Source organism: Melanotaenia boesemani, chromosome 21, assembly GCF_017639745.1.
Source record: "Melanotaenia boesemani isolate fMelBoe1 chromosome 21, fMelBoe1.pri, whole genome shotgun sequence".
NCBI lineage: Eukaryota > Metazoa > Chordata > Actinopteri > Atheriniformes > Melanotaeniidae > Melanotaenia > Melanotaenia boesemani.
Genome location: NC_055702.1, coordinates 11,967,740 through 11,984,124, shown reverse-complemented (window position 1 = coordinate 11,984,124; position 16,385 = coordinate 11,967,740). Strand labels below are relative to the sequence as shown.

The following is a 16,385-nucleotide window of genomic DNA, read 5'->3' as shown; positions in this document are numbered from 1 at the left end:
TACCAAAATCAAAGAAAACTTTCTACCTACCATGAAACAGCATATTAGCCAACCTGCTCTTATCAGAGTAACTCAAAGGATGTTAAAAGATTTGTTGTGATAAAAACTGAGTGATAATACATCTGGTTACTGTTTCAGAGGGTATGTCAGTAGTAGAAATTTCACTTGTATGTTGATCAGTATTTGCTGGACGAATCAAATAAAACCCTACCAGCTCAGCCCCGATGAATGAGTACAACTGCACCAATATAAAAACATGACATGAATGGCTCCGAGTACAAAGGACAACTCAACACATGCTGCCTGTTCCAAAATGCTTTCCTCTCCTCTTTGTCTTTTTCTTTCTCTGTCCCCGTCTTTTCTCTCCGTTTACTGGCAGAACCCGAAAGGGAAGGCAGTAGGTAAGGCAGATGCCAAAAGCTCTTATGATCCTCATCTACCCCCCTCCTCACCCCTCTTCGCTGCTCTGTATTTCATAGACACCTGCTCCCTTGTCAACCCTGGACTCCCACCTGGCATCGTCCCACATGGCTTGGTCACCAACAGCCATACACACACACCTCGTCATCACATCTTCCTCACTTATTCCCTACACTAACTGTAACAAGGACAATCAATTTTTGCTGTGAACCCCTCGTCAAGAATCATGACCCCCAAATGGCTTGTTTGAAGACATCTAGCCACAAGGGCTGAAAGGAGAACAAAGAGTATGAGCAAACTAATAAGAACAGTTCTAGTGGGCTGTGCTCTTCAGTTTCTGAGGGGGCTCTATTCACATTATGTTCCTCCCTCCCTCTTTTTTTCTCTGTATCTGCCCAGAAAGGTCTGAATGGACACAAGCCTCCTGCAGGCCAAAGTCAATTAAAATAAGAGAGCGTCTGGGGAGCCCCAGTATCCCTGGTTACTGAAAGCACCTAACAGGCAGTGCAAAACAAACAGTATTAGCCAAAAAATTCCCCACTTATATACCTCATGTGGGTTTCCCAGACTTTTAGGACTTCCCCTTTGATATATGGAAAACTACACAAATAAATAGTTGCTTATGGAGGTCCAGTCAGCGCCAGGCTATCCGGCACAAAGTACTGGCAGGATCGTAAATCATCTGTGGCTGACATGAACGCAGTCACCACAGAGTCACTGAGGCCCGCCTGGCCACCATCAAACATCTCTTTGTCTCCACACAGATGCCACAACTTATTCAATCATGCCAAATTGATAATGAAATGGAAGTGACATGCCCATCAAGCCATGCACGGAGAAAACCGGTTACAGTTGCAGCAACCTGTGTTGCTTGTTCGTCTACGTCAGAATGTAAGTGATTACAAACTGTTTATCAGCCTTATTAGTCTTTAAGATTTTAAAGTCATGACTCAGATTGTGACATTTTGCAAGGCTGCTTTTCTAAAAGCCTGATGAAGTGCAACCAGAGAATATTATGGCTGTTATTTAGCATCAGAGTGAAATTGATCTTTATTTTAAGGATAGAAAAAAAGGGGAAACAATAAGTCACAGTGAAAGTTTAGCAGTGGATTGAAACCATTAGTATTCCGTTTTAAACAGCCAGACCAGCAAACTTCCTCCTGTCAGCACCTCATTTTTGTCTGCTGCTTTCTTTCCTGAATTATTCCCTCTGTTGCTCTCTCTGGGAAGTCAGTGATACTGGAGTCTTGTCAATAAGTGCTTAGGCCTGTTGCCTCACGGGGAGCCAGACTTGCTGGCTGAGTTTTATAGCCCATTTCAGGGCTGCCCCGGCTTAAATACAGCCTCCTGCTGGCCACATGGCCACAATGTCGTGCCATGTCCATCCGTCGAGGAGAAGAAGAGGGCGGTTTGATTTGTGCCAAAAAGGTTTTACTGAGGCCACAAGCATATGTGGCCATGTGGAGGCAAGCAGCATAAGCAGGAAAAGAAAATAGCACAGATTTGTAGTTTCTGAGATATTTAGACTTCCCAGCCATACTGCTGTATTAACATTCATTGCAATGAAAATATCTAGTCATGCTCTTTGTGAGGCAAATCCATATCTGTACACATTAAAAAGCTGGAATACTGAATCAGAGTCAATAATGTTAAAAAGATAAGACATTTATCTTCAAATAGAATCTGTGCTTTCAGAGTTTAGATAACTATAATTACAACAACTCTTTGAATAAATCCTTTTAGTGCTAACTGAATGGCAGCTGGAGCTCTGTACAATATATGCTACAATCTCAGGCTGATTTATGCAGATCTCATCAATGCAACTGTCAGTTGTTGGTCATGGTTACACAGCAGCCAACCTCCGACTAAGAAAATCAGTGTTTTAAAACATAATCTCTCCTGGCACATGCAACAAATCTCTTCATTAAAAACAGACCATGCCATTCAGTGTTTCTGTTAAGGCGAGAAAGGTGGAAATCAATAGTGTTTCTTACCCCCCACCGAGGCTTAATTCCTTGTGTGTTAAAGCCAAACATCTCCAAAACCAACCTTCAATCTTCAGTGTTTTAATATATGCCTGTTTCTGCTACTTAAAGCTGATTAGGAGCAAAACTGCTTCCAAACCTTCATCTTTATGTCAGAAGCCTAAAATCATAATAAAGTCTGTGAGGTTGAGTTTTTATAGTTATAGTAGTTAGTTATTATATAGTTATTTTTTATTGCCTTTTCCAGACACGATATACACTTTCTGTTGTAATTAAACATTTCAGAGTTTAGGTTTTTGTTCTATATTTTTTCCTGTTAGGAAACAAAACAATTTATTTAATTTTGTACTTCAAACAAACTGGGAGACTAAGGAAAAAATGCACAAGTCAAAAACCAACTCATCCTTGTGTTGCAATGCAATGTACAGCCTAAGCTGGAAAACTGCACACACTAATAACATAACTGAGACACAAACTTTAGTTTTAGGCACAGGTAAAATTGCTAACCTAAAGACTAACCAACTAAATAACAATCTTCTTCTTGTCCCTAGTTTCAAACCTTCTCAGGTCATGTCTACACAGGAACTAGTTTAGGTGTATCCACTAAGGTTGTTTTTATTTTTTGGATGTGTCTACCCTATTCTCATATGAATGTTTTATCTAGCTTTTTGTAAGTGCTACATGAATATACAGTTGTGTGATGAAGAAAAACAATTACTGATCACTTAACTGAATCTTTCAAAAAATGCAAACTATAATAAAATTGTGAAACCCAATGGACTAATAGCTCAGAGAACTTAAAAAGTGAATACACCAGGAAACAGTGGGAAAGTTTTACACATGATTTGATATGGTGAAAAAATACATGTGTAGGAATCACTTTATTGATTTAAACATAAAGCAAAATCTGACAAGTTAAATCACATAAACTCTGAATTATCCTTTTTATTTATTGATTTATTTTTTAATTTGTCTGACTGGTGATCTTTTCACCTTTCCAAACAGCCAACTGCACCAGGACAAAGTGTTTTAAAACCTTCCACAACTTCAAGCAGATTATCAGATGAACAAAGATGCAGTTTACAGGAGCCAGATTGTTTCCCTAAGCAACAGGCTGCTATTAACAAAAGCCCAGCCTTAAGCTCCTGTCTACCATGATACTAATTAGGCAGCGAGCAGATGTGCCCAGAGTAATGCCCACCTCAGGGTGCTGGGCAGGACCGGTTGTGTCGCGGCTGTGTATGCTGGTGGCTGATTCACCTGTGACCTTTTCACAGTGGGCCTGGGGTCAAAGCCTCTTCAGAAATACATTGGAAACAGACACTGGAGGAACTGGGATCTGGTCCTGGCACCCCTCTAGGCTCATTAGAGACATCCATATGTGCAAAAGCTCAGGGTCTGTATGAAAAGCGCCTTCGTGATAAATACTTGTGCCAAGTGTGAATAATGAAATTTAAACTTGATCCAAAATTAGATTATTTTGATCCTGAACAGTTCTTGGCCTTTTGGTAAGCAGATTTTAAAAAACAACGTTTGATTCATTCAGGATTCCTTCAACAACGTAATCTATTCTGTTGTGGATGTAATGTAGATCCGTAGTGTATCCTTTTCTCCTTTCTGCTTGTTCTATTATAAATTCATCACATTAGTCTGACTTGAGTTACGCTCACATCTCTTACCACGCAGGTTTATAATTACCAAACAAATCAAGACCAACAAAACACCAACTGATGATAAGCTGGATCAAGAACAGGGAACTTAAATAAAAACTACGATGCACACTTGATGAAAAAACAACACACTTCACATGCTTCAAAGCCTTGTCAGTTGTAACATCCACAGCTGTGTTGACTGTCTAAGCAACCAAGTAAAAAGCACATATGATGTCACAACAGGCTGTCAAAACAGTCCATTGTGTAGGCATGATGTCAGGCCTGTGAGGGTGGCAACTAGCTGGATCCAGCTGATTTTCACTTATTCTTTTTATTTATTTCTTTAACTGTTCATGATTGTACTGAGAATTTAATCATTACAAGTCATCTACAAACTAATGAGCCATATCTTTACTGAGCAGAATTATCTGGAAAATTAATGAGGTTAAATTAAGTGACATGTAAATATTTGTTACTATAGAGGATAACAGCAGGGATGTGCAGTGAAAGATGAACTAAGTTCAAGTGATACAGCTGTGTAAAGAGAGATAAATTAACACTCGGAGCTCCTTTTAATGGAAAGTTTAAGCATTGTCCAGTAGCATCATTTATACTTCGACTTGTCTCTGAACAGGTTACAGGCACACATCCTCCTAATTTCTGAGAGCATCTTTATCACTCTTAAAACTTAATTACCTAGAAAAATAGCTGATCCTGCTTAAAAAAATCAGTTCTATAGTGTAAACATTGGTGACATGAGTTCAAAGAGTGAACAGTGTAAAGCAGGGGTGTCCAAAGTCAGTCCTTGAAGGCTGCTTTTTTTAAAGGTTTTCAATGTTTCCCTGCTCCCACACACCTGACTAAAATTAAATGGATCCAACAACCTATGAAGTTCTGCACAATAACTCATTATTTTCAATCAGGTGTGTTGGAATAGGGAAACAATGAAAACCTGCAGGATTGTGGCCCTTGAGGACAGGTGCTGGACACCTCTGTTGTACAGTTTAATCCAAAGAGATAAAATACAGTTTTAAGATACAGTAAAAAGCATAGCACCAGTCAAAAGTAGAAACAACGTAAACATAAGGACTACTGCAAAGTTTGTAAGGAATCTAAAATTATTATGGATGTAAATATTGCTAAATTGTGATGCTGTGAGTGAGTTAAGATGACATTTTACAAAAATGTAATTTTCAAATATTAGATTGAAGTTAGAAAGTCAACCAGGTTTATTTTCCCAGTTTTTTCCTCTCCTTGGATTCCAATTATGATTCAGCTGGATCAAATCTTCATTCTGGGTTTAACCGAATGATCACAACATAAGAGGTGTAGACAAACTTCACATTGTGATTACTTTTTATTTAAGTAACACACACACACACAGAGACACATAGACACACAAAAAAGCGCCAGTGGAATTAAACAAATGGCATCAGCAATAAGCATGTTCCTACATGATGCTATTTCATTTTGGGACTTCACTGGGAAACATCAAAGGAAAAGGTCAGAGCAATTTCACAACTTGGTGGGAAAAAACAAGTCCAATGCAGAGAACAAGAGATTCATTGAAGCTGACGAAACAGCAGTAATGAATAGTTGGAACAGGGGTGTAATGCACAGCTAGTCTGACAATTCTTCACTAACACGGACTGTTTCAAAAACCTCCTCCGTCTTAACATGTCGGGATTTGTCAGGTCAAAAAATTATGTGAATAATTGCCCAAACTAGCAAAACCTCTTGGTGAAGAAAAATCAAACAACTCAACATCCCAGAGAATAATGCCTCATGGGTAATTGTACCAACTTACTGTCTGTTGAGAGCAATTCTATTCAATTTAAGATTAGCTTAGATGAAGCTAATCTGAATGCTGTGAAAAGTGGGGAAATCTGTGCACGTGTCTGCATACAACCCAGCTGCTTTCGCTGTGTGGCACTGAAGGGAGTGGGTGTGATAAACTGCCGAGTGTCTTGTGGAAAACACCGCCTCAAGTAGGTCAGAGCAACTCAGAGATAATCAAGGCCATTTTGACCCCTTCTGTGTGAGCTGTAAGTGGGTCAAATGCAGCAGTCAGCTGTTGCACCTCCATCAGGCGGGGCGCTGTGAGGTGCTCGTCATACTGTCAAACCACATTCCGTTAGTTTAAGACGTGGTTGGGTGGGTGCCTGCCTGCGCCCACCAATGTAGGAATTAACCCTCCATCTGTCCCTACAGGGGTAAAATAAAGTTAATTTCCTTTCAGGAGGCACAGCAGCAGGAATCTTGTCAATGAAAACCTCCTCTTCTCCCTCCTCCAAACCACTCTATCTGTTGTCTCCTCCTTTTTGACAGCTTACAGCTTTGCAGGCTTGTCCTATTCAGAGTGGCAGACTCCTTCTCAGTCCTCTCTCCATGTCTAAAATGCCACCCGCATTTCAACCACCCCAACTCCAGCAACGTCCCTGCTTATTTCTTACTCTTCACTAAACACAACAAAGGCAGCTCATGTGTCAAGGAACATTTTGAGCACGAATCTGCAACAGCAGAACAAAGGCGATGCGGGACAGCCTTAATCTCTGCACTACTGAAGCCAGCAGCTATTTTAAAGCTCCTTCTCTTGTCTCTGTTCATCCCTCCCACCTTTTCTCTCTTCCTTATAACATTCTTCCTCTCCCCCCTCCTCTCTGCCTCTTCCTCCTTGTTTCCCCCGGTGTCTCAGGGCAGCAGCTTCTCTCCGTTTTCCTCTCCTCTCTCCCTGCGTGTCCAGTGACTGACTGCACAATACACATCAATTATTCATGGCTGCTCTCTCCGTTTCGCAGGCAAAACCAATCACAGATGGAGTCACTGCTAATGGGCTCCTGCTGTACTTGCCACCGGCTTCTTTGCACTCAAGCAACAAATACCCCAGAGACAACGAGAGGGAAAAACAGGGATAAGCTGTTAAAAAAGAAAAAGAAAAAAAAAAAAAACCAAAACAAAAAAAAACATAAAAACTTCACACAGTGCTAACAGCCATTAGCAGAAGAAGAGGACACAAGTTTGTGGTCAGACAAGAAGGTATTCCTTACAAATAATTCATGAAAAATCAGTAAAAATCAGGAGCCAGGGTCTGGAGCAGGAAAGGGTTAAAAAGATAGAGGGAGGAGGGGGAGAGGGGTGGGGGGTGGGGGGAGGACAGAGGGGGAGTGGGGTGGGGGGTGGGAGGACAGGCAGAGAGGGAGAAAACCAAATGCTTATCTCCTCACCTCGGATGTATGCAGCTGTTATTGATGTATCTTCTTTTTCTGTCTAGTGATCCATTGCTTGCTCTCCCAATACACACATCACACAGAAGCAGCCACAGCCACTTTGCCAGAAGGGAGAGCAGGAGGGGAGAGGAGAGGAGGGGAGGGGAAAAAAAATGCAGGGAGCTCACATTTCAAACTTGCAAAGAGGGGTGGTGCCTAATGTGCTAGACAGCCTGTGTCTTGGCCTGCGTCCAGAGCAACGAGTAAAAGAAGCCTCAATCAATTAATTTGAAGCAGCATTCGTTGCAAAGGGAGATGCACTGTGAGTCAAAAAGTGGCGACAGAAACGGTGCAGGTAAAGTGCTGATTTCTGCCCCCAAACCTTGGCTTTGCATGCAGTTGACTTAATCCATCAAAGTAGTCATTGTAATTAAGGGGCATGGAAGAAGAGAGGGAGAGGGGGGTTGGGGAGGCTACATGTTGTGGCTTCCTGATGCACAGAGGGTTGGTGTCAGAGAAGGAGGGGCCAATTAAACCATATTTGTCTTTCAGCACACATGAGCCCCAGTAAGCTTTTAGATAAATAATTACACAACTATAAAACATGTAAACTGTGGGTAGACATGCCACCTGAGGCTGTAACCTCCCCCTATTGTCATGTGCAAATAAAAATAGTTGCACTCACCAGCAGCAAGTCAATTCAGGTGTCTAGTTAGAGCAACGGATCTGTGGCTTAAATACAAAAACAAGCATGTAATAAGAGACATAAGGCCCAATGCAAATCAGGTTTAACATGCTAACTGCCACTTTAGTTCTGCAGAGCCATATGGAGTGGCTGAAGATGGTACCAATCACCGCCTGCTGCTATAGACATAATAAATGCTACATGGGAGGAAGGGCCAAGCAGCTCAACAGCTCTTATCTCTGGTCTCCGCTGTCTGTATTTGCTCTCCTGGTATTACTATCAGCTATGTGTGTGGTGGGTGACTTACAGCCGTGCAACCCAACTGCAAGTTAACACATCAGTCAGGGTTGGTTGGAGGACTTCAGTGATTGCAAAGTGTTTTTGAGAATTAGGTGCAAATATTTCTACGTACAAGGCCTTTGCACGCAAGTTGGGAATAAATAACTTGCAGATATATTAAAATGCTGAAGAAATATTAAATAAATATACATTTTTGGCGTTATCAGATTTTGTATTTGAACATAAAAAGGGAATTAGTTTAAAATTCTCTCTTAAATCTGCATTTACATATCTTTTACAAAAAAAAGTCAACAACTTCATACTTCAGATGTATCTTTACGAAAAGCCACAGCTAAACTATATGTTGAAGCACAGTGACTGAAGAAATAGATGTAAAAAATTGTATTTAGGTGTGGATAAATTACACACCTGTTGGCCTGTGTATTGTGTGTAGAGACCTTCAGAGACATCATGTCTGACATCTGCATCTTAAGCACTACTTCAGTGGAAGACAATGTGCAGGCTGCTGCACGATCAGAACTTATAACTATAGATCAGAGGAAACGTGCAGTGTTTGCACATCAGTGTCAGGGCTGCAAAATATTTTAAAATTTTATTGTTATCCCAAAATCAGCATTTGCCACATCAGTACTGCAGAAGACTACACTACAGGGAAACATTTTGACTGAAAACAGTAGCACAAAAAGCGGGTGTATTATTGACGGGTGGATTCATCTTATAGGATGTTTTGCTTTTGTGCATGTTGTGCAGTTTATCAGCATGCAGAGGTGGAATGCCGTCCTCATAAATACACCTGATCTTAACAGCTGCAAGTAACACAATTGTTGCAATATTCAAAAATCTATTTGCATACTGTATATAAATCCTGCTGTGGAAATATCTTAAAAAAATTTAATTGGATTTATATGCAAACTTTAAAACCAGTAGCAATCAATTCTTTAAAAAAATGGACTGTGTTCTACCAAATTGTACATATCAAAGTTTTGTCATTAAGAAATTCTTTTGTTACTAATCACCGAATAACTTTTCCAAGAGATCAGCTTCTCATTTAATCAATTCTTCACATGCAAAAAAGCTGTACAGCCTGACTGCAAGTATCTGAGATTGGTTCCTTCTACCCTCTATGTGGAGCCGTCACACCTTGCCTTTCCGCAATGGTAGGTTGTACATTGCAGATATTTAACAAAAATCCTCTGTGACATTAATAACAATATATATATATATATATATATATATATATATATATACACACATATATATAAATAATGGATATGTCACTTAATCTTTAGGTAAGGATGATTTTACACATCTTGATTCCATAAACTGTCATAATTAACATTTTACAAAATATCCTAATTCTATTTGTCTCTTTTATCCAGTTATGAGGAGTTTTTAGTTTTATCTAAATCAAGGATTAGAAGCCCTCTACACAAACTTGGGAATTTTGTGATAAAAATGACTAGACTTATTATCACACATGGTATTAAACAGGTGGCCACACTGCCTTGTCTTTGTCTAGAGCAGCAAACAAATGCAACATCCCCTCCCACTCTGGCTCCTTTTTCAGGCTTTAACAGGTTAGAATCCCGCCAAACTGCCTCTTGATGCCACACCTTAAAAACGCCCACGTTCACACAAACAGAACACCATGAAACAAAAGAACAAAAACCCATTTCATTAGTTGTTGTTTTTTTTAATCAGTGCTGACACTGTTAATTACAACCCACAACGTCTACGAATCAGACTTAAAAAACAGCCCTGCATGTGTAAAAAAAGTGCAGCGACAACCCAGCCTGACAAGAGTGAGAACTAATTATCTGCTGAATGGCTGGTTTACCAGGCGTTTGTTACATGTGACAATGAATGGCTTGAGGAGTTGGGAAACTTCAGCTCCTCCTCTCTTTTATAAGTTGGTGCCTCCTTTCACTCTTTAGAGCTGAGGAATTCCAAGAGTTCGCTGAGGCGAAAACGATTGGGAATGTGCTGCTCTGAACCTGGTGCAGAAGAAATTGTGATTAAGAGTTTTGCCGACGCTCTCCAACTTAAATGAATGGTAATAGCTGTGCAGGAGGGGTGTGACACTCATAAAATGAGCCTAACAGAGTTTGTTGTGTATCGTCTGTGATGAGAGACAGAGAAGGGAGGCCTGGATAGGTTTATACACACTGAGTGAGTGATCTCCCTGCTTTGAAGCTGCCACATCTCCACGTGCAAAGCTTTGCCCTGCGGTTGGACAGTCCAAGTAATCACAGATTAATAGAGCAGGCTAATCCCATTCACAAAGAGGTCACTACGAGCAGACAGACACCCCTCCCCCTAGCTCTGCTCCAGTATTGAGGGCCACTTGCAAAAGTGGCAAAGGGACTCCAACTGGCTGATGCCCCCCACCCCTATGAGTACGTCTATTAAAAAGATCAGCAGTACAATTCACTGAATCACACTCTTTATGTCGAATTAGGAGTGAATTAATTTGCAATAAACATCATCTTAATGTTTTAACTGCTACAACTTCTGTTCATGTGCCATCTAATAAAATCAATAGGTTCTGATAATGAAGCTATTTCTTTTGAGTTTTGCCCTTCAAAGATTTTTCTTTCAACGAAAAAAAAGAACAAATTAATTCCTTAAATTGTTAAGAGGCATTTCATGGTTAATCAATTTGTCAAAGCTACAGCGTGTTTCAGATGTAAGCTGACTGTGAACATTGATTTCCAACCCAGCTCAATTTTTCTGCTAAGTTCAAGATGACATAACAGCGATGTAATAGCTCAACCACGGTATGGGTCAGAACCAGGACGTGTGATGCCTGGTTAAATAGGGGTGTCAAATCTGATTTACTTGTTAGCCTCATGCATTGACCTGATGTCACACCCCAATGTTTTATTCAAGAAGTTAAGAGATGAGAATCTGCTTTTTAACTCAATTAAAATATGAATAAATAAATGTCAGGCTTACAAACTTTCCTTTGCCTAGACTGACTCATCTGGTTTTGGATGGAAGACTTTCCGCTGCCATCCTGGCCCCATCATGACTGACTCCCTTCCTTTGCTGCTCAGCAACAGTCCCGTTGGATGTCTGGGGATGGGGGTCCAGCCTCTGGGGCCCTGTGGGAGTGTCTTTTAAGAGCCATCTCCCCCTGTCTACCAGAGAGGGCTTTATCTGTGGTTTAACAACCTCCTCAACTGGGCCCTCCGCTCTAAAGCTTTCTAGGAGCTTTGCAGGACAATGACTCGGCTGTAGTTTCCTCTCCAAATATTCATGCATTTACAGGTACATAATTATCCATGAAATGTACTTTGGGATACTGCCTAGACTAGAGAACTTTTGGCTTTCCAAATGACTACTGTTGCAGGAAATTATTTAGACAGAGAATCCATTGGCAATCTTATCTAAGCCCATAAAGTGGGCTTTGAGATTTGATTAGGCATTAAGTAGAATTAGAACATTTGGTGGTGTTAGTTAATTGCAGAGAGAGAATAAATCCACACCCATAGTTGACATAACAGCAGCATGATTTGGAGCCTCATATAAAGACATAAATTTAAAAAAAGGTAAGCCCTAGTGAAAATTCAAACATTATACGGCTCTAACTCATGACTTAAGAAGGCTGAGCGGAGTGGCCAAGCACATCGAAGCAATTGCACAACTCAGTTTTCCTCATAACCCGAGACAGGTGGAAACCACAAATCACAAACTGTAAAAGAGCACAAAATATTTCGGTTATCTTCCGAGCTGCTGACAGCCAATACATCTTCATTCTGGCCGTTTTTCAGAGTGCTTTTCCCTCAGCTCGAAAACAACTTTTAACAGCCTACATCTGTCCCAGCAATCCATCACTGTGCCCAAATGATGGAGCAGCATTAAAACAGGAAGTCATCACTGCTGATGACAAGTTTTCATCCAATATGCCAGATGGAGCATTGCTAAGCGCTCTTTATCTAAAACTACACAGAAGGCAACACGTCGAGCTGTTGATATTCTGAAAACATCTAAGCTTTTTTTGTTTTAAACAAACAAAGAAAAAAGTTAGATAAATTCAGTGCCAGTGACCTAACAGCATCTGAAATTCTGCAAAAGGCTGTTAGGTGTACATCTCTAAGCGTATCTACAGTCCAGCAACGATGGGGTGGGTAGCGAGAAAAGCTGCCAAGAATGCAGATATAAACTTTGAGCCCGAGCAGGCCAGCATGGCCAGATGGCCTGAGACGGCAGTTGAGAAAAACTCTTGGTCTTACCTGCTGATTTTGGAGTGAACTTGTCCCTGTTGGCAGCGCACACGGCCAGGAGCCGGTAGCCCAGGTCCAAGTCAAAGCCCTGCTGTGCTGCTACACGGCTGACCACCTGAAAACAACGACAGCATGTAGCACAGAGTCAGGACAATATCACATTTAATCATGGAGTTTGCTTTCCCCTATCCCTTATAAATGTAACCTACCTTACTAACAAACAGACAACTATATGATTTTGAATGAATCTTTTTTTACTTAAAAAGCCATTGAATAAAAGGTAACAGCTTAACTCATCCAAGGATTTAGTATTTTGCTTTAACATATTCCCAGATTCCACACACGAGTGGCCCCTGGCAGCATCAAAGATCCAGTTCACTATAAGCTTATCAGTTCCATATGAGTTACTTGACAGAAAAATGAGGAGAAAATGTGGCCTCCAGTGCAGCGATGACCCACAGAGAGGAAACATTAAGAGAAACATCAACATGCCACAGGATGCGATGTAAATCACCCTTATGTCTTATGCATTGCTTTGATTTACCTCCGCTATTATCAGCTCAAAGAGAGCCGCTCAAATCATGGAGACCTTCAGGACATAGAGGCCTGTTTTGACCAACGACCTCCACTAGATCCTTCTCCCTGCTTGCCTTTTCGTGGCAGCAGCCCTGCTGTCACACTTCAAGACAAATCCTGGGGTAGCACAGCTGAAAGTTGCTGCCTACACTGTATCATTATCTTCTGTAAATATAGTCTCGACGTGACACCAGACAGTATATATCTGGCCTTTATTTATAGGAATCTCCCATTAGAAAGAAAAAATGTGAGTATAGGCTATCTAATTAGAATCTAACTTGTGAGAGACGTTCTACTAGATGGTATTTCAAGGCTTTAATTGTACACAGTCAGTGGAGTTGTGGTGGGTTTGGCTTCCATAAGGCAAACACATGCTTTACATCTAGCAGTATGGATAAGACCAATTTAATCCTCTGAGTGCTTCCTGAAATGCTTTAAAACATAAATATCAGGCAGCTAAGAAGTATAATATATTAGCAATCCATTATGACCTGATTGGACATATGTGAGGTTTTACCTCTCGAGCCTGGAGAGACACACATGTTGCATCAAACTTTATGGGAGAGGGTAAAAAAAGTTACTATAAATCTATTTTCTTTTTTTTCAAGATTTCTAAAAATGTAGGTAAAGTCAGTAATTTTCCAAAAAAGTTTTGCTTTCAAGTTTCTAGTTTCTTCAGAGGCACAGATATAAAGAATTAAAAAAACAAACAAAAAAAAAAAAAAACAGCCAGTTTAAGAAGGTTTTTTTCTCAATGAAAACATCAGATTGGAATGGATTAAAGCTAGCAGTATTATGATTCTGATGTTGCACAATAAAAAAAATCTACTAGGTGGGTTTTGACTTTCTATTTTTATAAGTGATGCATTGAGCTAATCAGTAAATGTAGGCTTAATTGTTGCAGGTATACATTCATGCACACTCCTACTCTTAAAAAGATACATAAAAGTAATTTTAGCCCCAATGTTGAGATAAAACAGGAACTTCTTTAATATTTTTAATGTTTTATAAAATTATAAACATTTTGGGTTGATGGATTTACGCTTACTTCACTGTTACCGTAGCAACTCCACGTTTTTGAAGATGCTTTCTTTACAAGATGGCCTTATTTCTGACATTACCAAATTGTAATTTTTCCATTACATCAAACTGTCTTCACATGCTTTCTGCTTCTTAGAACTGACCCTTTCTGCACCCATTTTCTTTCTGTATCTTGCTAAATTCATGAGCCACAACATAAGCCGCCTATGATATCAGTAAAAGGACTTGTAGTATCTCCAAAGTGAAGTTCTGGCTTCTTTTTCAGTGACCTCAGTGAAGACCAGGAAGCTCAACATTAGCTCTCTTGCATCCCTGAGGGAGTTACAGAAAGAGCCAACACAGCAGTTACTTTGGTGGCTCTTATCCTCGTCCTTGAACCTCCAGTATATGAGAAAGAGCGGCACGGAGAGGCAACTTACTGTCAGACATCCCATCAGGCTTTGCTCGAAGGGCCGCTGGAATGCTCGGGGGTCACCACACCAGTCCAGCAGCTCGGTTGCTGCTGTTTGGAAATTTGCTGGATTTTGTAAGTGCTGAAAAACAACAACAAAAAAAGAGAGATACGTTAATGTTGGTAACAACAAGCTGTTTCAAGGAAACAAAAATATTAAATATGAAATGTGGAGCCTCATAACTGACTATTCTATCAATACATTTATTCACTTTTTTTTGTAGTAAAACAAGCAGCAGCTGAAGAAGCATTCACAAAACAATCCATTGCTGTAAGATTATCGTCCTTGTGAATATATTTGTTGAATAGTTTCTCCGTGTTCAGTTTGTGACTATTCTAAAAATATAGAAAAATGCCATGACAAGCCCAATTTATCACATCATATACTAGTTTCCATTTCTGGTTTCATTTATCTGTCTATAAACTCCTGGGTAGTTTAATCTATGATGGAACATCACATTTTATAAGCACCTTGACTGTTTTATGTGCAAAAATGTGTGTTTTTTTTTTAAACTAACAACAGTCAAATAGATGTAATAAGATGTAGAATGTAGTTTCTAACTACTATCAACCAAAGATATATATGCCCAATAAATAAAAATAAAGAACTAAAATTAAACTAACATTTTTGCTGAAAGCATTAATATTAACATAACTTTTCCTTAATGTAGCAACTCTTGGCTGGTAGTCTTGGCTAAATATGATCTATCTACATCATACTAGATTTACTTATTTCAGGCATTAAAATTTAATTGTTGGATTTTACTACAATTTATATACATTCACTCCTCTTTTTTATGTCTCTGTTGGCTTTAGTTGAAAATATTTTGCAACTAACCAGTTTGAAAAATCTAGAAAACAAAGAATTTTTGCCTAAAAATCTGAACTATAACACTGTGGTTTGACTGTTGTATGCTTTTAAGCATGTGCACTTTGGGCTGAAGAGTTCAAGCCAGACATCCTCATTGCTGTTACCATGTTTCTGTTGCACGTTCTAGCTACTGAGTGCAATAAATCTCCCTGCATGGCTGCATGAATAGACGAGGAAGCCTTCATTCCACCAGCCGGCCCTGGGCTGTGCTGTGACTTTATCTGACAACAGGCTCCTTGACCCACAGGCGCTTCTTTATGTTTATTCCCTCACTGGAGCCAGCAGCTAACTCATGAACTCTGTAGTCTGCCTTGCTGTAGAGAGGCAAAAGCAAAACAGCAAAATGGACCTCTCTGTGTGTCTCCCCATCACGGTTGGTCATCTCATCTGTAAAAGCTTTCAAAGCTCAATACAAATCACTTTATACATAGAGGAGCACACACATTCACCACCTCCACTCTGCAGTAATCTGCTGCCTTTGGAGAGATTATGCACACAAGCCTTTGTAGTGCACTTGTTCCAAACAGGAACAAATGGACTCCCACTCCACAGCATCAAAGGTAAATAGAGTGGTTTGTCAGCTTAAAGTGAATGGCTGCCTTCTTAATATGTCTCCAAGCTTTGATTTCACTGTCAGAGAGAGTTGAAGAGGAGGAAGTGACTGCAGTACAGTCGCTGCCTCGTGGTGTTTATTTCTTGCTTGCTCTTTAGGGGGCAGCAGAGGTCAGGAATTGGTTACGGCTGCTTTCATATCAGTTTATAAAGCTGGCGTTTGACAAGGGGTGGATGATGGGGTCTAGTTTATTTTATGCTTTGTCTGACATTGTTCCCCACTTGCTTTATTCGTTAGAGGGGGCCTAGAATAAGACGTGGCAGCATGTAAATCCTACTGGTGGATAAAGTCTCCTGGAGAAACGTGCACATCCACAGATGCTAAATTTAGATGAGACTGGAAGCTAGACAACACACGCA

General features: G+C 40.2%; 1 protein-coding gene across 3 annotated transcripts in view; it reads right to left on the bottom strand.

The window, feature by feature from the left end:
* LOC121632600 (zinc finger MIZ domain-containing protein 1-like) overlaps positions 1-16,385 on the bottom strand; it is a 111,932-nt gene that overhangs the window by 14,116 nt on the left and 81,431 nt on the right. For 2 of the 3 annotated variants that reach the window (XM_041974227.1, XM_041974228.1), the window contains exons 4-5: positions 14,511-14,624; positions 12,484-12,589 (exon numbers count right to left, since the gene is read on the bottom strand). In XM_041974227.1, coding sequence (XP_041830161.1) covers positions 12,484-12,589; positions 14,511-14,624 — 220 coding nt within the window. Of the gene's footprint in view, positions 1-7,281; positions 7,350-12,483; positions 12,590-14,510; positions 14,625-16,385 lie in introns of those variants that run through there. The other variant, XM_041974229.1, reaches the window with a different exon arrangement.